Below are 18,565 nucleotides of genomic sequence, written 5' to 3' on the forward strand. Positions count from 1 at the left end.
TAATCGCACCCCGAACCGAACACCCGTTTTTGAAACGGGATGAGGGCAAAACATCTGCGCCCGGGAAAAAAAAAGTCCCCCCCAGGAGTGTTTCTGGAAGACAATGCCTTTAAATCGGAAGATATTAGTTCATCGAGAAAAGGTGAAGGTACAACGCCAAGAGCAGCGAGTTAAGCGCAGAGCGGTATTTGTCTTGGCACGGATTTAAAAAAAAATGTTCACAAAGGGACGTATTTCACCGAACTAGATGTGCAGGAGGGGCTTGTCCTGAATGTGTAGGTTTCCGGAAAATGATTTACTAAAGGTAACAGAAAAGATGTCACAGCAAAACAGAAATGACTTCTGTGAAGATGCAAGAACGGGCAGGCAACCCATCTGCCTTGCGCGTTTGTGTTCGCCCGGGGGCAGGTTCCCCGGGAATGTGTGTGTGGAAGGGTATCGACAAACCAGCCGGTGTCTGTGCCCAGGAACTGTAGAACTGGGGGTTGCATGTCAGCTGTGAGAGAGCGGATCCAAATATGAATTTGGCGGAAGGCTTTTAGTAGGTATAAAACTTCACTTGACCGGAAGGGGAAAAAATGCAGTTCAACATCACAGCATGCAGTAGTAAATCTTTTCATAAAAGTAAATAATAATTCTGAGCACTAAAACCCAAATCAACACATTACAGGTGCAATTGTGGTATTACATATTTAATTAATCACAATAATATGCATTTTTACACATTTACAATCAAACTGGTGTACACACTTTCAGAACTGTACAATTCCATCATTTAACAATTCCCAAACAGTATAAAATTACATGTTACACATTATCAGGTGTGTAGCTCTTCAAAGCAAAGCAGCAGCATAAATTCATCTAAAAGATGCATCTTATGGACTAATAACAAAAAAAACGTCCATTGCATTACAATAAGAAACTATTTTTAAAACTGCAAGTTTCCTTTCAAAGAGCAAACTCCACATCCATGTCCTTTTCAGTAGCAAATATGTAGAAATATTAAAAGTAACTGAAGTTGCTTTGTAAATCTTGCAGCTTATGACTCCAAAACTAGAAGTCTGTGAAAATATGTACTTGGTCTTGACAGCTGCTCTCCTGGAGTTGAACCGTTTTGAATTCTGGGTGGCACTGCTTCATTTATGGTTATAGTAAGGCTTCACAACTGCTGTTTGACAATGGAACAAACAGAAAACACTGTTCACAGGCATTTCAGCAAGCACAAGAGAGATCTGTGAGCTCACAATTACAGGACACATGTCAGAGGTAACATAACCCTGCAATGGTGGAGCTCCCCCAGTGGCAGGACCTGAAACAGTCTTGAAATGCCCCGGGCATTTAACAGGCAGACTGTTCTGAACTGTGAGTATTAAGGTAAGGTTTCAGATACCACAGTGAAATCTGATCATTGATTAAAACTACCAGTATTATCAATTTATTATCATGTCTGCTACTGTAGCTGTATCCTTGAGAAAGGCAATTCACTCAGATTGCTGCAGTAAAAGGCCCAGCAGTGTAAACAGGAATGAATATAAGTCACTTTTTAAAAATGTCAAATAAATTAATACAACTAATGATGATGTGTCTTATAAGAAAAAATGGCCTTTAAAAGTGGATGAATAAAAGAAAAAATAATTATCTACAAATTCTTTCCCCTTGAATTTTACAGAACGGCACATTAAACTCCGGTTTCTCATGAATGCTCATCTTCTAAATACTGCAAGTTAACATTTTCCCCTTACCCAGTTTCAAACTGAAAATCTTACAAAATCAGTTTTCTGTCAAATTCTGTTTACGTAGTAGACGAATTCCTCAACACTAACACTGCAATAAGATTATATAAAGATTTGTCAGCTGTGCAGTTCTATTCAGGTGTAAAGAAAAACCTTTACTTCTGTCTGAAGGACTGTTTTAAGACAGTTCTGACAGTCATTCCATAGAAGGACTATATGAAGCAAACTACTGCTTAGAAATCAGACCAATAAATAAGTATTCAATTGCAATTTTAAAAGCTGTATGTGCACACAATTATATGCGACTACAAACGTCTACTTTAACATTCCCTGAAGAGAAAGTCATGTACAGCCTAAATCCACTTTTGACTTATAAAAGCAGTCAGAGATACAAACAAGCCTAGAAACAGATCTGAAAAAACTACTACAGACAGTAAAGAAATTATAGTTATATGTGGGGTAATAAAATACTCCAGTGACTATTCCACTGGTAAAGACACATCCTCCACTTAAGTTCACAGTGAACTTTTAAAGTGCATTTTCAGATCATGAAAAATTTCACTGTTTAATACGATACTACAGCATTATTCCTCCCCCCCCAACACCAATTGAAGCGGCCCACAAAAATCAGATTCTGTTAATTCTGTAAATTTTGATAAGTGTCCTACTATTTTCTAAAAAGGAACCATGAGAAAATGCACACGGTAGCAAGGAGAAAAGTTTTTTTTGCATTACGTGCTTACATTTATGCCGTCCTTCATAGTGGTTCGGTTCAGAAACGAAAATGCACAGAGTACACGATTTCAGATCACATCTTCAGCTTGGGAGAAGAATTTTCTCTGACACCTCTTTGTGCAAGCAGACTTCAGGCAAACGCCTGGGGAGATAAAGCCCATTACTGAAGATGTACTGCGCACTGCACTTTTCTGCTGCACCTCATCAGAACGCACATTCAAGCGTCCACAAAGGAACATCATCTTGCTTCAAAACAACCGAGAGACTGGGAAGCTCATGCCTGAAATAAACTATGCTCTGATAACAAGGGGAAGTGCTGGTAAACAGATTTCAAAACAAATACCATTAGTGTTAACAGATGAGGAAGTCAGAACATTTGTCTGAAAGCCACACTGCTGCAAAAGTTTACATTTTCGTCCTTTTCATGGACAGAGCTTCATATTTTGTCCAGCTCCAATCTTGATCCTAAAATAATAAAAAAAAAAACAATTTAAGACACAAGAAATCTCCACTCCTTAGGTTTTAAATCAAGGTTAAAGAATTGTTACAGACAACCCTGGCACTCCAAAGGCCAACTGAAAGTACTGTATTATAGCCTTCACCCACCAAAAAAGGTACGCTTGTTTCTGTTCCCATTTGAATACCCTGTTTTTCTAGGCATGACTTCTGCCCTGCAGCTCTGCAAAGAGCCAATGTAGAGAAAGAATGTGATGCACAGTAGGCTGAGCACTCTGTATTTGTAAGAAATGTTCTAGAGCTTGTTTGTGCATCTAAAATCATTCACAGCTTCCTGCTGAAACAAAAACAAAGTCAATGTATACATCAAACAAAACAGGAACATAAGAAATACTAAGTACAGTAATCCCTCACTATACGAGCAACCACTATATGGGGTTTTGTTACAAAAGGTGTAGTAAATCCTACCTGTTTTTTTCAATTAACAAGCCGATGTTCGTTCTTAAGAACTGGGCTCTAGTAAAGCATTGCCAAGATTCTTCTGTTCACTTACTTTTTTTAATTACATTTTAACTTTTATAATAAATGCTTATGTGCTTTAAGTATTGTTAACGCCAGCAGCCATGTCCTGCAACTTACGATTGGCAGCACACTGAAGCTCAGCAGGTGTGAGCCTGGTCAGTACCTGGATGGGAGACCTCCTGGGAAAAACTAAGGTTGCTGCTGGAAGAGGTGTTAGTGAGGCCAGCAGGGGGGGCTCACCCTGCGGTCCATGTGGGTCCTAATGCCCCTGTATAGTGACGGGGACACTATACTGTAAAACAAGCGCTGTCTTTCGGATGAGACGTAAAACCGAGGTCCTGACTCTCTGTGGTCATTAAAAATCCCAGGGTGTTTCTCGAAAAGAGTAGGGGTGTAACCCCGGCGTCCTGGCCAAATGCCCTATGCCCCCTAATAATCCCCCTCTATGAATTGGCTACATTACTTTGTTCTCCTCCCCCCCCCCCCACTTCGAGGGCTGGCAGAGCGACACGCCGGTTGGAGTATTCTTGGTCGCATTTAATGACAACGTTTGTTCAAACCACCAAATGGAGACGGGTGTGCCGACAAGCAGACCCTGCTGATGCGGGATTAACGCTAGGATGAGAGAGAGTGCTTTAAATATTGTTACAGCTTTGGGTGACCGAGAAATGTCTCTTAGATTTTAGATAAAGTTTGACACTGGGAAGAGTAAACACTTCTAGCTTCAAAGCAGAGAGGATGCTTGCTGAGGTCTGGGGGGTCCCTTGAACAGAAACAATAGTACAGTTGATCTTAGTATGCCTAGGCCAGTTGTGGTTTAATGACTGCAAAGGAGCATGGCAGAAAGACACAGTATAAGAACACAATAAGAGCACAGAGAGGGAGGAAGAAGGAAGAAACAAGGAGAGCAGGGAGAAGAGGGAGGAGTCCGGAAGATTTGGGACTTGAAGCTTGCGCCAGGCGAGAGCCCCTTCTTCTTGATCATCCAAATCAAACCTGACTGGGGCTAAGTCTTCAAACCTTGTTAAGAGATTTTCATCAGTTTTCTAAACCCCCATCTGTAACAGTATATATTAAAGTACTGAATAGTACCTAATGCATCTGCTACTAACTGTAAAGATGTAACTACTGTACTATATCATAAATAATGTAAGTTATTATTTTTCTACCCATTTCATTTATGCACTGGTCAATGACTTAAGCATGTTACATGAATAACTAACCAAAAATATTAGTTTTCATAGTATGGTACTGTCCTGTGCAGTACTAGGGTGAAATTTGGACATCTGAGTGAACATTTTGGGGTTCCGAAACCAATCACAGATTATAACACTTCCATTATAGGAGTTTTCACTCTACAAGACATTTTCGAGGAACAAATAAAGCTTGTATAAAGAGGTATTGCTGTACTTTTTTTTTTTTACTGTTGGTGTTGGAAGATTATGCTACAGGACCTTTTAAGGATAACATTGCCAAAACAAGGAAGTAGAACCTGTAAGATCATATAACTCATATTTCACACTTCATTTATTTCATTCTTAGTCACCTTCCCAGTTTATTATGAGAAGAAAGTAAAAGCAAAGTTCAGAAAATAATAGTACCTTATGTTTTGAAAATAATCCCAGCCTGAACGTGCTCAGACATTGTCTTTTCCTTGCATGTGAACATACTTGTGGACCAAATCAATGTATTGGAAATTCTTGTCCTACTACAAATGGACCACTTCTCCCTGCCACCTGGACTCACCATTATACTTTTCACTTGCTCCTCAGTGGTTTCCTGCATCAGGCTCGTCAGCTGGCTAAGATACTTCTGATTCTCTTCTAGTAAGCGAGGCACCGAGTCACTGTTGGAGACAGAAGACAGGATATTATCTGTGACTGTGTATTCAAAAGGCACAGAAGATCTGGGGTTCGCTGCAAAATATGCGAACAAAACGGAATAAGCATTTTCTTTCCTCAACTTATAAATCTACAGCATGTCTCTCTCTTTTCCAAGTTCTGCACCTGTCATTTGGTCCATGTAAGGATGTGAGTGGATTTGGCGAACTGATGGGCTGCCCATGCTGTGTCCATGCTGAGACCCTTGGCGAGCTGGACGCCTCCAGACTTGGATTTATAAGGGTTCGCGATGAATTCTGAGCCTGAGAACACACCAGCAATAAACAACAAAGAGCAACATTTACATATTTAAACAATGTGGACAAATAGCCATGAGTTTACAGATTCATAACATTTCTCCCACATTTGTTCTTCTGCCTTTTAATTACTGTATGTTTGATACAATTTCTCCTATTAGTTCACATGCACACATTATATGGTATCAATAAAATATCACAGATTATTCACACTAAATAATAATAAATTCAAAATGTTTTATTCATTCTTAAAACGCAACTCGAATCTTTACAACTCAGTACTGTACATAACAATTAGACAAGAAGAACAAGGTGCCTCCTTCAAAACAAAATGGAATCAGAACTTTTATCATTTTTATTATTCCTTTCATCAGCATCAGCTAAAACAAGCACATCAGCCTCCAAGACACTGCAGACCTTACCAGAAGTTGCTCCCGCCTAGTGGGAGTTCAAGAAGGGTTAAAAGAGGTGACTTACACAAGCAATCTTCAGCAAATGCCAGAATTCTCTCTGTCTCTTCATCTGCATCTGCATCACCATGTTGTCAGCTTCCTTGATGTTCTCAAGGGCTTTCTCAATCTTTGGGAACAAATCGATTATCTTCTGCTTGCTAGATAAGATCTTGCTGCAAAGGAGAAAATTTACAAAGCATGTGTTTAACATGGAGAGAACCAAACTGCTTCTTCTTCTCATTTGACAATTTTCAGGCAATCTTTCTGAGATGTTAACATCAAAACATCCACTTAGTCGTTTGTGTAAATCTGGTGTTTAAAAATCTACAGAGCAGTATCTTAACACAACTCAACCACCTTAATCAGAAATGTATGCTTTTTCTACAGCAATAAACTAATTTTAAATTAAATTTAAATTTAATACATTTAATAAGGTGTGAGCAGAGTTGTACCTGTAGCTTCAGACTAATTACTACGGTCAATAATGGTTTTCAGCTGCTGGTAACACCAATTGAAAATTATTATTCAGTTAATGTATATGTAACTGATTCCACACAGAGCAGTCCAGTGGTGGAAGTTTCAAATCTATTCACAGATTTATTTTAGCCCTGTCTAGGTACAAAGGTGTCTCTTTACCTTAAGTGTGCATACAGGTCTCTCAGGACTCGGTCTTGGTTCTGCACCGTTTGGACAATGACTTTGACCATCTCGGAGCTGTCGCTGTAGCCATGTTGGGATTCTGCTGCAAGCCAGATAAAATACCCTGACGTCTTTTCCAGTTACGGCCTTTTAAGACCTTTTTAGCCTCGTTAAACATAAGAACTGTAAACCTTGTTTCCAAACCCAATTTCATATACTAAGTACCCAAAAAAATCTCAAGATATTTTATTGAATAAAAGTGAAATAGTTAAATTCAGTTCTGTACAAACTGTATAGAAACAGAGCACTGATTTAAGAAAGCCTCTCAGCATTTAAAATATCAAAACATACCTTTACATTTCAACTTAAGCTGCTTGTAGAGGTCAATTGCTTTCTCTTCACTGCAAAGACACAATCAAGACCTTCTTAGTGAACCAATGTTAATTTAGAATTTAAATAAAAATGTATATTTAAAAAAAACACATTTCCCTCCGATAGGAACTATATCAACAACAAAAATAAATCAATAAATGAGCAGAAAAGGCATTGAAAATGATGTTTTTAGAAACTTGGACAATCCGAGGCAGAAATACTCACAGCTGCTCCATGACATCTCCCTGACGCCTTGCATATGGGCTTCTCTGCAGCTCAACAATCTCAGAGTGCAGAGACATTATTTCTTCATCTAAATGGCTGATTTCCGCAACCTTCAAGAGATACACATGAACATGCAGCCTTATTTTTATTTGTACTCTAAAAATTGTCATATTTCAAGGTGACAGTAAACCATGACCTTGGGAAAAAAAAAAAACATTTTAAGGTCATGTATCCTACTCCTGGTTATTTAAATGTGTTTTTTTTAATTCTTTTTTAAACAGGTATCTTTCATATAAAATATTTCCAGAAAATGTTTCTAACAGGACAAAAATAAGAATACTAATATAATATCCATATAAATAAAATAAAACAAATCCACCTTGTTTGGTCACTTTTATAAGGCAGAGCCTAAAGGCTACTCTCCTGAGATCAGGTGAGTAGCCGGCTGGCTTGCTGCTGGACAGCGGACAATTAACCACAAGTCTACATGAGGCAGTCGTGCCATGGAAGAGTTAAGAGTGTTGACACTGTATAAGCCAAAGAACAAAACAGCATCCACTGAATAATCAATAAAACCCCAGCCTACTCATTTTCACAATGGAGATGACAGGGCATTAAAAGCGTCAGGAAATTGAGGTAAAAACGTTTGAGTGCAACCCGTGATGTGTTTTCCTAGACTGAGGCCATCTGAATAGTCTTACGAAATGTCCGTCAGGCAGCTGTCCTGGTTTACACCATAACATCTATATTGTAATACTGCAGCTGCATAGTCATACCAAGTAAGTAAGTACCAAGTCTAGAGTTGATTGACCCTGCAGTTCGTGCACATAAGCAGTCTGTGATTTAGAAGACATACAGGAATGGAATCAAAATGGCGTCAGTAACAGTTAGCCATCTTGGTGTACGAAAGGATACTTTTACCATATAGTAAAATGGGTATAAAAAGTGTTAGTGCCACATGAAATGAAAAGCGGAAAAAGGTTTCCAGGTGTTAAAATCTGCCCTGATTTATTGCAATGTGTGACACAGTTCCCAACACAGCGGCAGTACAATGTTTAACAAAATCGCATCGAGGCAGACATTAAATTTAGCTGCTACTCAGACAGACAGCCCATTTTCACATGTTACTCATAGCCTGCAGTTGTTTATCCAGGGAGTTACTTCAGCAAGGCATGGCCGTTTTGGAGCATGTTTCACAGAGAAGAAGATAACCCAAGGTGGGTGGTGTCAAAGGTGTCACTGCAGTACATGAGCTGCCAAGTCTGAAGCATGTCTGGGTGTGAGGAAACCTGACAAGTTTCAAACCAATCTGTGCAGCAGTTTGTGAGAGGGAGGCAGTCTGAGTTCTTATAACCAAATGTTAGTCAGGTTGACATTTAGGTTTATGCAGAAGCCCCATTTCATCAGATGTTAACTGTACCATATTGATACCTACCACGTCAGAAGGTAACTTGCCAGACAGTCCTGGCTAAACAGCAACGGCAACTTTTTTTGGACAGGCTCATTTGTACTCTATTTAATGCAAACATGCAGTCAGGCTTGTTTCTTTATTTATTTTGTAAACATTACTTGGAAACCGGTATATTATTCGTATGAATAACAAAAGGGCATGGGTATGTTTTTAAAGGAGATTTTCCTTAATGAATTATTGTCACTGTTTAGTTTAAAGCTTTGTCCATTAAGGAGTACGTGCCTGTTGCAGTCGGTTTTAGTCATAATTTAAGATCAAACAGCAAATCTCTTTCCAAATGGACCACAGGGCCAACTATTTCGTAAAACGAAATGTTAACCTCTTCGATCAAAGTCCTCAAGTACAGAACCACTCACTGGAAAAAGATTCATAAACATACATGCTTCCTTCATTGTATTCTTGCAATACAAATCCACAATATTTAAAAAAACTTGTGGAAGTATTCGCAAACTTAACTTAGTCAAGAAATAAAACTCCCTACTTCCTGATGCAACTGGTTATTTGGCCTGAAGGAAATGTGCATGAATTTAAAAATAGAAGGAATCATCTTTCACTGGCAGTCTTTCAGACAGGCAGTCATTCCTAGAACATCTTAACTGAATGAAGTCACAAACACGGTCTTAAGTCCTCATCCGTATCACATGGGACTATAGAAGACTTCCCACTCCTTTCCAAACCAGGTTGGTTTTTGACTATTGTACTTGCATATTTCACTAATTGCAGACAATTTACATAATTAATTGCTCAGGCATGGAAAGGGGGCTAGGGCAGACACCTTAAGACTGTTGACACATACAGCAGGGAAAACATCCAGTAGCATTAAATTTCAAAACCCTGAGCAAACCCAGTCAATGCAGGCCGCCTACAAACATCTCGAAAGTAAAAGCGATCTGTACCACACGGCGCATTCATGATACCTGTCCAAAGTTAGCTGCCTTCTCCTCATTCTCTTGCCAAGCTTTCAGCATCTTCTCAGAAGCTGTTTGAGAAAAATAAACAACTTACTCACCAACTGTAATATCGATACGAGTTAACACATTTGAAAAACATTCCTGGGAAAACGGATACACCCTAGAGGTAGCAAAAAACCTAATGGTCACAATAACTTCGTACTTGTTGAACTATATTGAGTTATGCCACACCTGAAGAAGGCTCCACGGCCGAAACGTTGTGTTCTCTTTCTTCTTTTTTTCAGCATGGAATAAACCTATTACTTGTTCCTTTGCAGCCTACGCATGCTGACGCAGCTACCCACCTGAACTATATTGAGTTATATTGTTTTACTATGCAAATCAGCACAACAACAGTCATTAACAGTACTACCTCTGCACCGAATGGTGACTCATCTAAATATGTGTTATTAAAACAGGTTGTACTATAAGCCCATGGAAAGCAAATTCTACTTACATATGCCATACTGCATCTGATCGCTGTATTTTTCCAAGTCATACTGGATACTGGTCTTGAAGAAATCAAGCTTAGCTTTTAACTGCTGAGAGACCGAAAACATCAGGTTTTTGTATCTTGTGAGGTTGGTATTGTACCGAAGGAGGCTCAGCCTAAAAGAATCAAAGAAAAACAAAATTAGACACACCGCTTTCCATCACATAAGAAAGTAAGAAGGGCTACAAACAAGGGGAAGGCATTTGGCCCATCTGGTCTGTTTGGTAGTTTGTAGCTTATTGATCCAGGATCTCAATTCAGCTGTTTCTTGAAAGAAGCCAGTGTACTTGGTTCAACAATATGGCTGGGCAGCTTGTCAGGTAAAGAAGTGTTTCCTGTTCTCAGTATTAAAAGTACTTTCACTTGTATTTACATGTTACGATACACTCACATGTACTGTTAATTTGTTTTTTATTAGTAAACATCAGAAAGGCCAAAGATGCCAGTTCTAGGAGCTGAAACTCCTATAACATTTCTCTGTAGTCCCAAAAGCCAGTACTCAATGTACTGGAAACAAAATGCCACACATATGAAACACCCATGAAACCCCCTACCTTTCTAGAAAGGGATAAGTAAGAATAACAAATGAAGCTCAACCTCCAAATAAAGTTTAAAAATGAAACATGCAATGATGTGTTATTAGGAGGAAGGAGGAAACCAAAAACTTGGGATGAACATGCAAACTCCACTAAAGAACTGAAAACTGAATTCTGGAATTGTATGTAATGCTAAACACGCCACCGTCAATGTCAACCAAAGCATCTGCAGAACTGCGTCTCCCTCATTCAGCTCTAGCAAAACCCGTCTTTCATTAGTACCATATTAAATTACTCTTTCTTTGCTCTGATTTCCTTTGTCACCTCAGAAACAATTTCAAAATGATGTAGGAGCACGTACATTGCTGCTCTCTGTCCCTGGAAAAGGCGGCTGTAGTCTTCCTTCAGTCCACAGATGTAACTCACTGCTTCACCCCAAACTTTCCTCAGTGAGCTGTTGGGCAACTGTGTTCTGGATTCCCGGACTAAACAGGACAGGACAAGGACATCATAAGAAATGTGGCAAATGAAGGAGGCCATTTACCTCATCTGGTCACTTAGCAGCTAAAACTAAAATTTTATCCAGCTGTTTCTTAAAAGAGCCCAAAGTTTGGGCCTCAACCACCTGGTTAGGAAGCCAGTTCTAGAAACCCATAACTGTATAAATGTTTCCTATTCTCTAGTTTAGATAAATCATTACAATTTCCAATTGTGAACCCTCGTGCTTGTTTCACTACTGAATGTGAAAGTCCACTGGTTAGATCCCCTTTAAACCACAATCCCAAAGAACAATGAAAAGGGGTGAAAAAAAGTTACAGAACTTAAAAAGTGGGAAACAGTCTCAGTACTCTTGGGAGTACAAGAGGCCCAGTAGAAATCTTCCAAGAAGTCAATCTTATTACATTAAAAACATTACCAAAACATACCTATAAAATTGACATTATCTGGTAGTTTTCTGGCCGCAAAAGGTCCCGAATATACAGTCATGCTTTTGTCAAACAGGTAAACTATGTAGCTGTCCCATCCTCTCTGGATCATGAAAACAAAAGAGAACAAAATGCATTACAAACATCATCTTTTACAAAAATAAGGCAGTTTGAGCACCATACAAAATGTCATCACAAAATGCTGTAAAATGTCTCCTTACAAATCCATCCAGGACACACTGAGCTGCAGGCTTCCTGGGGTCCAGGGAGACCCCAGTTTCAAGCAGCAGCTCCTGGTTCAGATGCTCAATGCTAGTCTCCAATTCAATGCGCTGCTGAAGACAGTGGAGTCCCTCTTCTGGGCTCAGTTGAAACGAGTGGATTTTGGCAGAGGTCATGTTTAATATGTGCACAACCTAGACACAAAAACAGCCATTTAGAACCAAAGGAGTTTTTAAATTATTTTCTAAAAAGAAGCAATATATAAGAAGTAACTAACACACCAATGTGAACTTGATTCTTGGTTCTTTTAGTATTGTTATTGACTGGAAGCAAACATTTCAGAAAGAATATCAAAAGCATTTCTGAAAATGGAAGAGCTAAAGCTTAAAAAGCATTTGGTTGTGTTTTAGGACTGAGATTTTAACTTGAAGGGAAAAGGGAAAGGAAAAGAAAAACTACTGAAAAATACCTTCATGTTTAAAATCATATCCAGAAGAACAAAGCACTGAGGCTGATTTGTGTCAGAGTGTACAGGCCCTCCTCTCTGCACAGGGTCCCATCGCAGCAACAGCTGTAACAAACTTTCAAGAGGCTCCAACATTGTCCTGCACAGAAAACCACATCACAGAAAGAGTTACTACAATAATGTGTGAGATGGAGGTGGTGTAACCAAACCAAGATGTTTTTTGGCAAGAAATAAGTCACACAACAGTTAATATTAACTTCCCCAGAATTAATGAAATTTACAAACTCACAACTGTAATTATGTAACAAAGTCACATTGTGTCGGACATAGTGGGTATGGAGACACAAGCAGCATGTTTCACCTCATGCAAACATTTTTGGAGATTTCAGCTTTGGTCCCTTTTCCCCAGGTCATGCAATTCTCCGTCTCATTTAACTCAGTGACAGAGATATTGTACCTCAAAGTAAAATTACTGACCTGCTGAGGTTATTAGGGTAAGGCAAGTGGGTGGAGAACTTGACTTCCCCATTCATTTCTTCAACAGCCATGATGTCCTTTGGGCCTTTGTTACGCACTTTTGTGGTCCTGAAAGAGGCGTTCAAAAACGAAAAAAAGAAGAGATTAGTCAAAAGGCACGCAGAGTACCTGTTGTATCTAAGAGAGTGCACCCCAATGAACAGATGAAATTACACTATTTGCTTTAGAAGAAACCTCACCAAACCCTAAAAAAATTAACAACGGCCTCTCGCAACCCCTCTCCAGCCCTTTTCAGCCAAATATTAATTCACTTTAACTGAAAAACTTACCATTGGATGGGCTGGAGATTATGCAGAAAAGGACGGAAACCACAGCTGCATTCAAAGATCATTGTGCCGAAGCTCCAGTAGTCCACTGTCACGGTGTACGGCTTGTTCTCAAACAGCTCGGGGGCCTGGAAAAGGAGCAAAGACTTTTCACAGTCTCGTACGGTCACGTGCAGTACACAGTACACTAATCCATAAGTATATTTGTCTCCCAAGCACGTCATAGCAACACACAACAAAAATCTCACATCACGGTAACCTTCTCTTTGTGCAACCCACAAAAATGGGTAAAACTCTTCACTTCCAAGGTCGCAAGGTAACGCCCCTGGTGACACTCACCAGGTACTGCAGCGTTCCCACAAACGATGTGCAAAGACTCCCTTGATCCAGGTCCTTGGCATACCCCAGATCAATTATTTTGTGGACTAACTAGAGACAAAGGAAAAAAATGTTTAAAACACCAAAAAATTAGTAGTGAACAAGAATTACGTTATACTTTTTTTGAGAAACCAATGGGTAAAAGCCTAGATCTAGCCGTAAATCTAAAGAGCACCCAACAAAAAGCTCTTTGGTTGCTCTTGCTCTTTCAATAAATGAAGAAGACATCACCAGATAGCAAAGATCAACAGATTCTGAATAATAAACCACCGTGAAGACTGCTGTCTTACCTTTCCATCAACATCCTGAAGAACTATGTTCTCTGGTTTAAGATCCCTGTGTATAATTTTATTTTCATGCAAATACTGGATGCCGGACCCTTTAAAAAAATTAAAAATTTAAGAGCACCATTTTTTTAAAATACAGTTTATACATTTATTTTGCTAGAATACACATATATACACAATACAATACAAGTGCTGTGAAAAAGTCTTTGCAATCTTATACATAATCAGGAGTTCAACATGTGTTTCATAAGCATCAACAAGTTGTTCAAAACACCCACTTGTGTCTGCTACATGTTCTAACAGTAACTGTGACTATCTAATCAAACTTAAATCTACTTTAGATTAGAAGAAAACAAACTAGTCTTTTAATTCCCAATGATCACAAAATCAAAAACATGAGAACACCAGCTTAGGGAAAACTTCACCACAAGTATCTTATATGAAATGCTGTACTAATTAATCCAGCGCATCTGCCAATAAAAACTAAATAATTCACCGTCAGGTGTCCCATTTGTGGCCCATTTGAAAACCATGTAACACAGAGCATGACAAAGATTCAGTGGGAAAGACCCAGCAGTAAATACGGGATCCTTTGTATTTCGTATATGTAAAACTAAGATTTATAGACAACATACCAACGTCACTGAGCAAGGAGAGCACTTCACTCTCTTTCAATCCACAGCAATTCTCTGGCTTGTTCAACATCTAGGAAAAAGGTTACATTACTAACTATACCTGCTTCATTAAAGAGCATGCATGTTGCACCTTAAATGTGCATCTAATCACCTCTTTGTCACTGTAATTCATGTAGAACTACGTTTCTCAATCAGACAGATATAATATCATTAGCAAATAACACATTTGAAGAAGCGATTTTTTAAACACTAAACTGAAAAGTGCTTCTACAAGTACCATTTCCCATGAGATATATTTTACAGTGCTGCATTTTCTACACAATGAATTAGGGAATTCTTAAGGGTCTCACCTTACGAAGATCTCCCTTGGAGCAATATTCCATTGCTAAGAGTGGTAGGTCATTAAAGGCTATGTTTGTCATTTCCTCTGGCACTTCCCGTGCTGTCACTACATTGGGATGATTTAGCCTGGAAAAAAAATAGAACCAACTTGTAAATCATTGAGGAGTTGTGATCTAGAGCTTACACAGGCAGCCTCTACAAAACTCTTTCACGGCTATGGATTTCATCCCTGTATTTTCCAAGCGCTTCATTCAATAAATGGTCACGGAGGAGCTAAAGCCTATATCGGCAAGCAATTGAAAGGCAGAGTACACCCTTGAGGGGACGCAACTCCATCCCAGGCAGACGCAAACACAGACACACTCACACCAGGGACATTTTTCCCCAAAAGCCAAATAACCTTCAAGTATGTCCTTGGACTGTGGGAGGAAACCCATGTGAACACAGGGAGAACATTAATATAAACTCCACGCTGATTGCAACCTGGAAATTGAACCCGGGACCCTGGTCCAGCGAGGCAGCAGTGCTAACCAACTGTGCCGCCACCAGCTATGGAATCCCTGCCCCCACATGGCATGCATTTAACTGTGAGGCCGGAAAATTATGAACACATTAACCAGCAGAAAGATCACAAGTGTGATGCTGCAAATACTGAAACAAAGTTGAAAAAAGCATGCTAAATACTGTCCCTCAAAACCACATCCTTTAATGGTGCGTGCAAATAAAAGGTACTGTTTGACACTATTAATCTACGTCCTAATGCAAACTTAAACAGGCCGTTCCCCTTTCTTGCAAGAAGCTGGGATATGTATAACATCGGAGCTAAACATTCTTTAGGGAAGTCACGGGAAAGCCACGCTTGCGACAGGATAATCACAGGGAGGAAAAGAAGTGCTGAAAATGAAGGACAGCCATGAAGAGCTCTCCTGTCTTCCACAGAGTCTCAGACGTACTTCTTCATGATTTGTATTTCACGGCACCATCTTTCTTTGTTCTTCTGAGTCAGCTCCAAGCGGCACGACTTGACAGCAATCTTCTCGGCTGTCTCCTTTTGAAAAGAAAAAAAGAACAGCAGACCGAGCGAAGTCACATTAAAAAAAGAAATACAATAAAACGTTATAACTTGTGTCAAGTAAAACCAAAAAAAAGACAGAACAGGAATAAATATCCCAAAATATCTACTTTGTTAATAACGAAGACAATCAGTCGCTGAGCCAGCGTGCTGATCACACGCCAAGCTTCAGGAACAGATGTGCACCCATCACCCAGCTGCAAATTAGAAACCTGGTGCTCTAGCTTACCAGAAGCTTCTCGGTTTTTCCCCAGAGGCGGGCTATGAGGCACCAGTCAAGTGGAGAGCAAGAACCATGCAGACGGACAGTTTATCTCCACTGGTAGAGTACAGCTCAGCACCCCGGAGGATACAGCCCGCAGGCCGACAGAGGGAATTGCCATCACCCCCTGGGACTGGCGCCTGCATTTAGAAACTTCTTTTTTTGCAATGAAGTTGTTTATTGTCCCTCTGTATTGACACACAGCTACACTGTCGCTTTGGGGCGAATGCCTTTGTAAAAGCCCACGTTCAGCGTCCCGGAGGTGGGGAATATGGATGAGTGTCTTGAATTGTGAGGGCAAAGCTACAAAGCTTGAGGGACGCGTGCGAGCCCTTGGCGATCACCAGGTCCTTGATCATAGGCCACAGAGCTCTCCAGCCACTGGCCTCTCTACCCCAAGCGTTAGCGTTTCTAGAGCCGTCATCCCTGCTGCACTCACCAGATGCTGGTACAAATACACATGGCCGAATCCTCCCGTTCCCAGTTTCTCCTTCATCTCCCACAATCCACACACCTGATTCTGCCTGAACGGCGGTTTCTCCATTCTCTGCTGTAAAAAGTTAGATTATCCTTAGATTTTTTTTTTAATGCGAGTGAGGTCCAATACACCAGACTGTGAGAACACTGAACAAAAATAATACACAAAGAAAATCATACAATGCTCAATCCAGAACATCTCAAAGCATCCCCTTTCTGTTGGAGCTAAATTTCAGACATTTCTCAAGCACTGAGCATCTGTCTGTGCTGTACATTGAGCTAAGAAATGGATTAAAAGCCCTTGTGTTCATGAATCGGGCCCAAAATAGCATCACTTTCGCAATGGTGCAGCTCATTTGTGGCCAGCACCAGGACAAGCTTGTACAGACTCTTTGTCATTTATCCCTGTTATTTTTGTACCTTGGATTGCACTGCTCAAGTATGCAGACTGTACTTATAGTTCCAATCTTACTGCACTTTGCTCTGACTATATTAACGCACTTGTTTTGACTGCACTTCTGCACGTAATGCACGTTTGAAGGGTAGGTATTTTACAGCTGGGTGACGTAAAGTGCCATTGGATAACAGCAGCAGGGCCAGTAGCGCTTCTCCTGGGTGTCAACATTGCAGACCAGGGCCAGGTCCCGAACCGGGGCCCGTGCCGTCCTGGAAGCGCAGCTCGTGGATAAAGTGGAACACGGGAGCGCGGGACGCCGACGTCACGAAGCGCCGGGTCACGGGTTCACAAAAATGTTACCCCGACCTGCCACTGAAAAGCCCTGTGGAATCGACATGACCTTTAACCCAGCACGGTTCTCTCGAGACTTCAGACCGGCAATACGACGCTTTTCTGAGGGAAATGAAATCCGTAGTCTGGAGCGGAGGCTACTCTGAGTTGTTGCGTGTTTGTTTCTCCCGTGTCATAAACACGGAAAAGAACCGTCAACTAAAATACGTGAAGCCTTATATCCGCGTCTCGCTTGTTTTAAAGTGGCTGAAAAATAACCTTTACGATATCCTCTCGCCGTCCTGAACTAAGAGCACCAGTTTCAAAACAGACCCGCCTGGGCCAGCTCGGCTCGGCCCGGTCCAATGGCCACAGCCCCCACGGTGGGGATTAGATTCCACACACGCCTCACTCACCTCTGTTATGTTCACACAATGAGACTTAGTCGGCAAGCAGCCTCCGGGCCAAGAGCTCTGACAGCGAGCAGTCACAGCGGCCCGCTCATGTCTCCCCTCGCAGCCGGATGCCAGACCCGAGGCCGCCGGCCTGCTGCATGTAAACAAGACCGCTTCCCGTCCGTCAGCCGCTCTCGGTCTGCCCCATGCTCACGGGGGAACCGCTTTCTCGATACCGCGACAGGCGCTGAACAGGTTTAACCCCCCTCTACTGCAATTTTGCCCCCTTTCCTCCCCGCTTTCCAGCAGTAATCTCTACCTCCCCTCCACCCTTCAGATGCGGCGCTTTGGACTTTCCCAGAAGTGACGTCACCGCCGCCTCGGAGCAGCACGCGCTCCTGTACCTCCGGGTGCCCGCGCGCTGGTCTCGAGGTTGTCAGTTCCGATACCTGCGTGAGGGTTTGGGCTCTGTATCCGACCAAAAACAAAACAGCGAATGGGAATATTCGCTATCCGTTACGCGTTTTCATGCAATTTTTAATTTTGAACGTAATTTCGAACCTTACACAATAATAAACACTGACGTACTTTTGTTTTTAGTTAAGATCACTTTATTGGCCATATACAATTTCTTGCATTAGGAATTCGTCTTTTCCGAAATACCCCAGCTAGCTCTCCATGAGACATAAACACACAGAAAGGGAGAGAAGCCTGGGGTCAGAGCGCAGGGTCAGCCATTGTACAGCGCCCCTGGAGCAGTTGGGGTTAAGGGCCTTGCTCAGGGGCCCAACGGAGTAGGATTCCTCTGCCGGCCGCGGAATATGAAACGGCAACGTTCCGGCCACAAGCACA

General features: G+C 41.0%; 1 protein-coding gene across 3 annotated transcripts; it reads right to left on the reverse strand.

Moving 5' to 3' along the window:
• Positions 1-676: 676 nt before the first annotated feature.
• Positions 677-18,074, reverse strand: chuk (component of inhibitor of nuclear factor kappa B kinase complex). Of its 3 annotated transcripts, none has more exons than XM_088634523.1 (22): positions 17,735-18,074; positions 16,554-16,661; positions 15,734-15,828; positions 14,789-14,906; positions 14,439-14,508; positions 13,807-13,895; positions 13,478-13,567; positions 13,142-13,266; positions 12,813-12,920; positions 12,339-12,474; positions 11,869-12,063; positions 11,648-11,750; positions 11,083-11,206; positions 10,150-10,301; positions 9,660-9,721; positions 7,272-7,381; positions 7,026-7,075; positions 6,672-6,777; positions 6,061-6,208; positions 5,453-5,589; positions 5,193-5,292; positions 677-2,933 (listed from the first exon to the last, which is right to left on the reverse strand). In XM_088634523.1, exons 2-22 carry the CDS (start codon positions 16,656-16,658, stop codon positions 2,874-2,876), a joined length of 2,283 nt encoding a protein of 760 aa, XP_088490649.1. In that variant the 5' UTR covers positions 16,659-16,661; positions 17,735-18,074; the 3' UTR covers positions 677-2,873. The 3 variants fall into 3 exon arrangements, with proteins under 3 accessions (XP_088490649.1, XP_088490650.1, XP_088490648.1); XM_088634524.1 differs by having other exon boundaries at positions 6,672-6,774; positions 16,554-16,664; positions 17,735-18,073; XM_088634522.1 differs by having other exon boundaries at positions 16,554-16,664; positions 17,735-18,073.
• Positions 18,075-18,565: the final 491 nt, after the last annotated feature.

This window comes from Lepisosteus platostomus, chromosome 6 (genome assembly GCF_059453375.1).
Source record: "Lepisosteus platostomus isolate fLepPlt1 chromosome 6, fLepPlt1.hap1, whole genome shotgun sequence".
In the NCBI taxonomy this organism is placed as follows: domain Eukaryota; kingdom Metazoa; phylum Chordata; class Actinopteri; order Semionotiformes; family Lepisosteidae; genus Lepisosteus; species Lepisosteus platostomus.

Excerpts from the sequence above, each read along its gene's own strand:
- chuk (XM_088634523.1), bottom strand. The coding sequence starts at position 16,658 with ATGGAGAAACCGCCGTTCAGGCAGAATCAGGTGTGTGGATTGTGGGAG. Across the intron at positions 14,907-15,733 it reads GAAATACAAATCATGAAGAA|GCTAAATCATCCCAATGTAG; the intron begins GTACGTCTGAGA and ends TTTTTTTTCCAG. Across the intron at positions 2,934-5,192 it reads AGCAAGTGAAAAGTATAATG|GATCAAGATTGGAGCTGGAC; the intron begins GTGAGTCCAGGT and ends TTATTATTTTAG.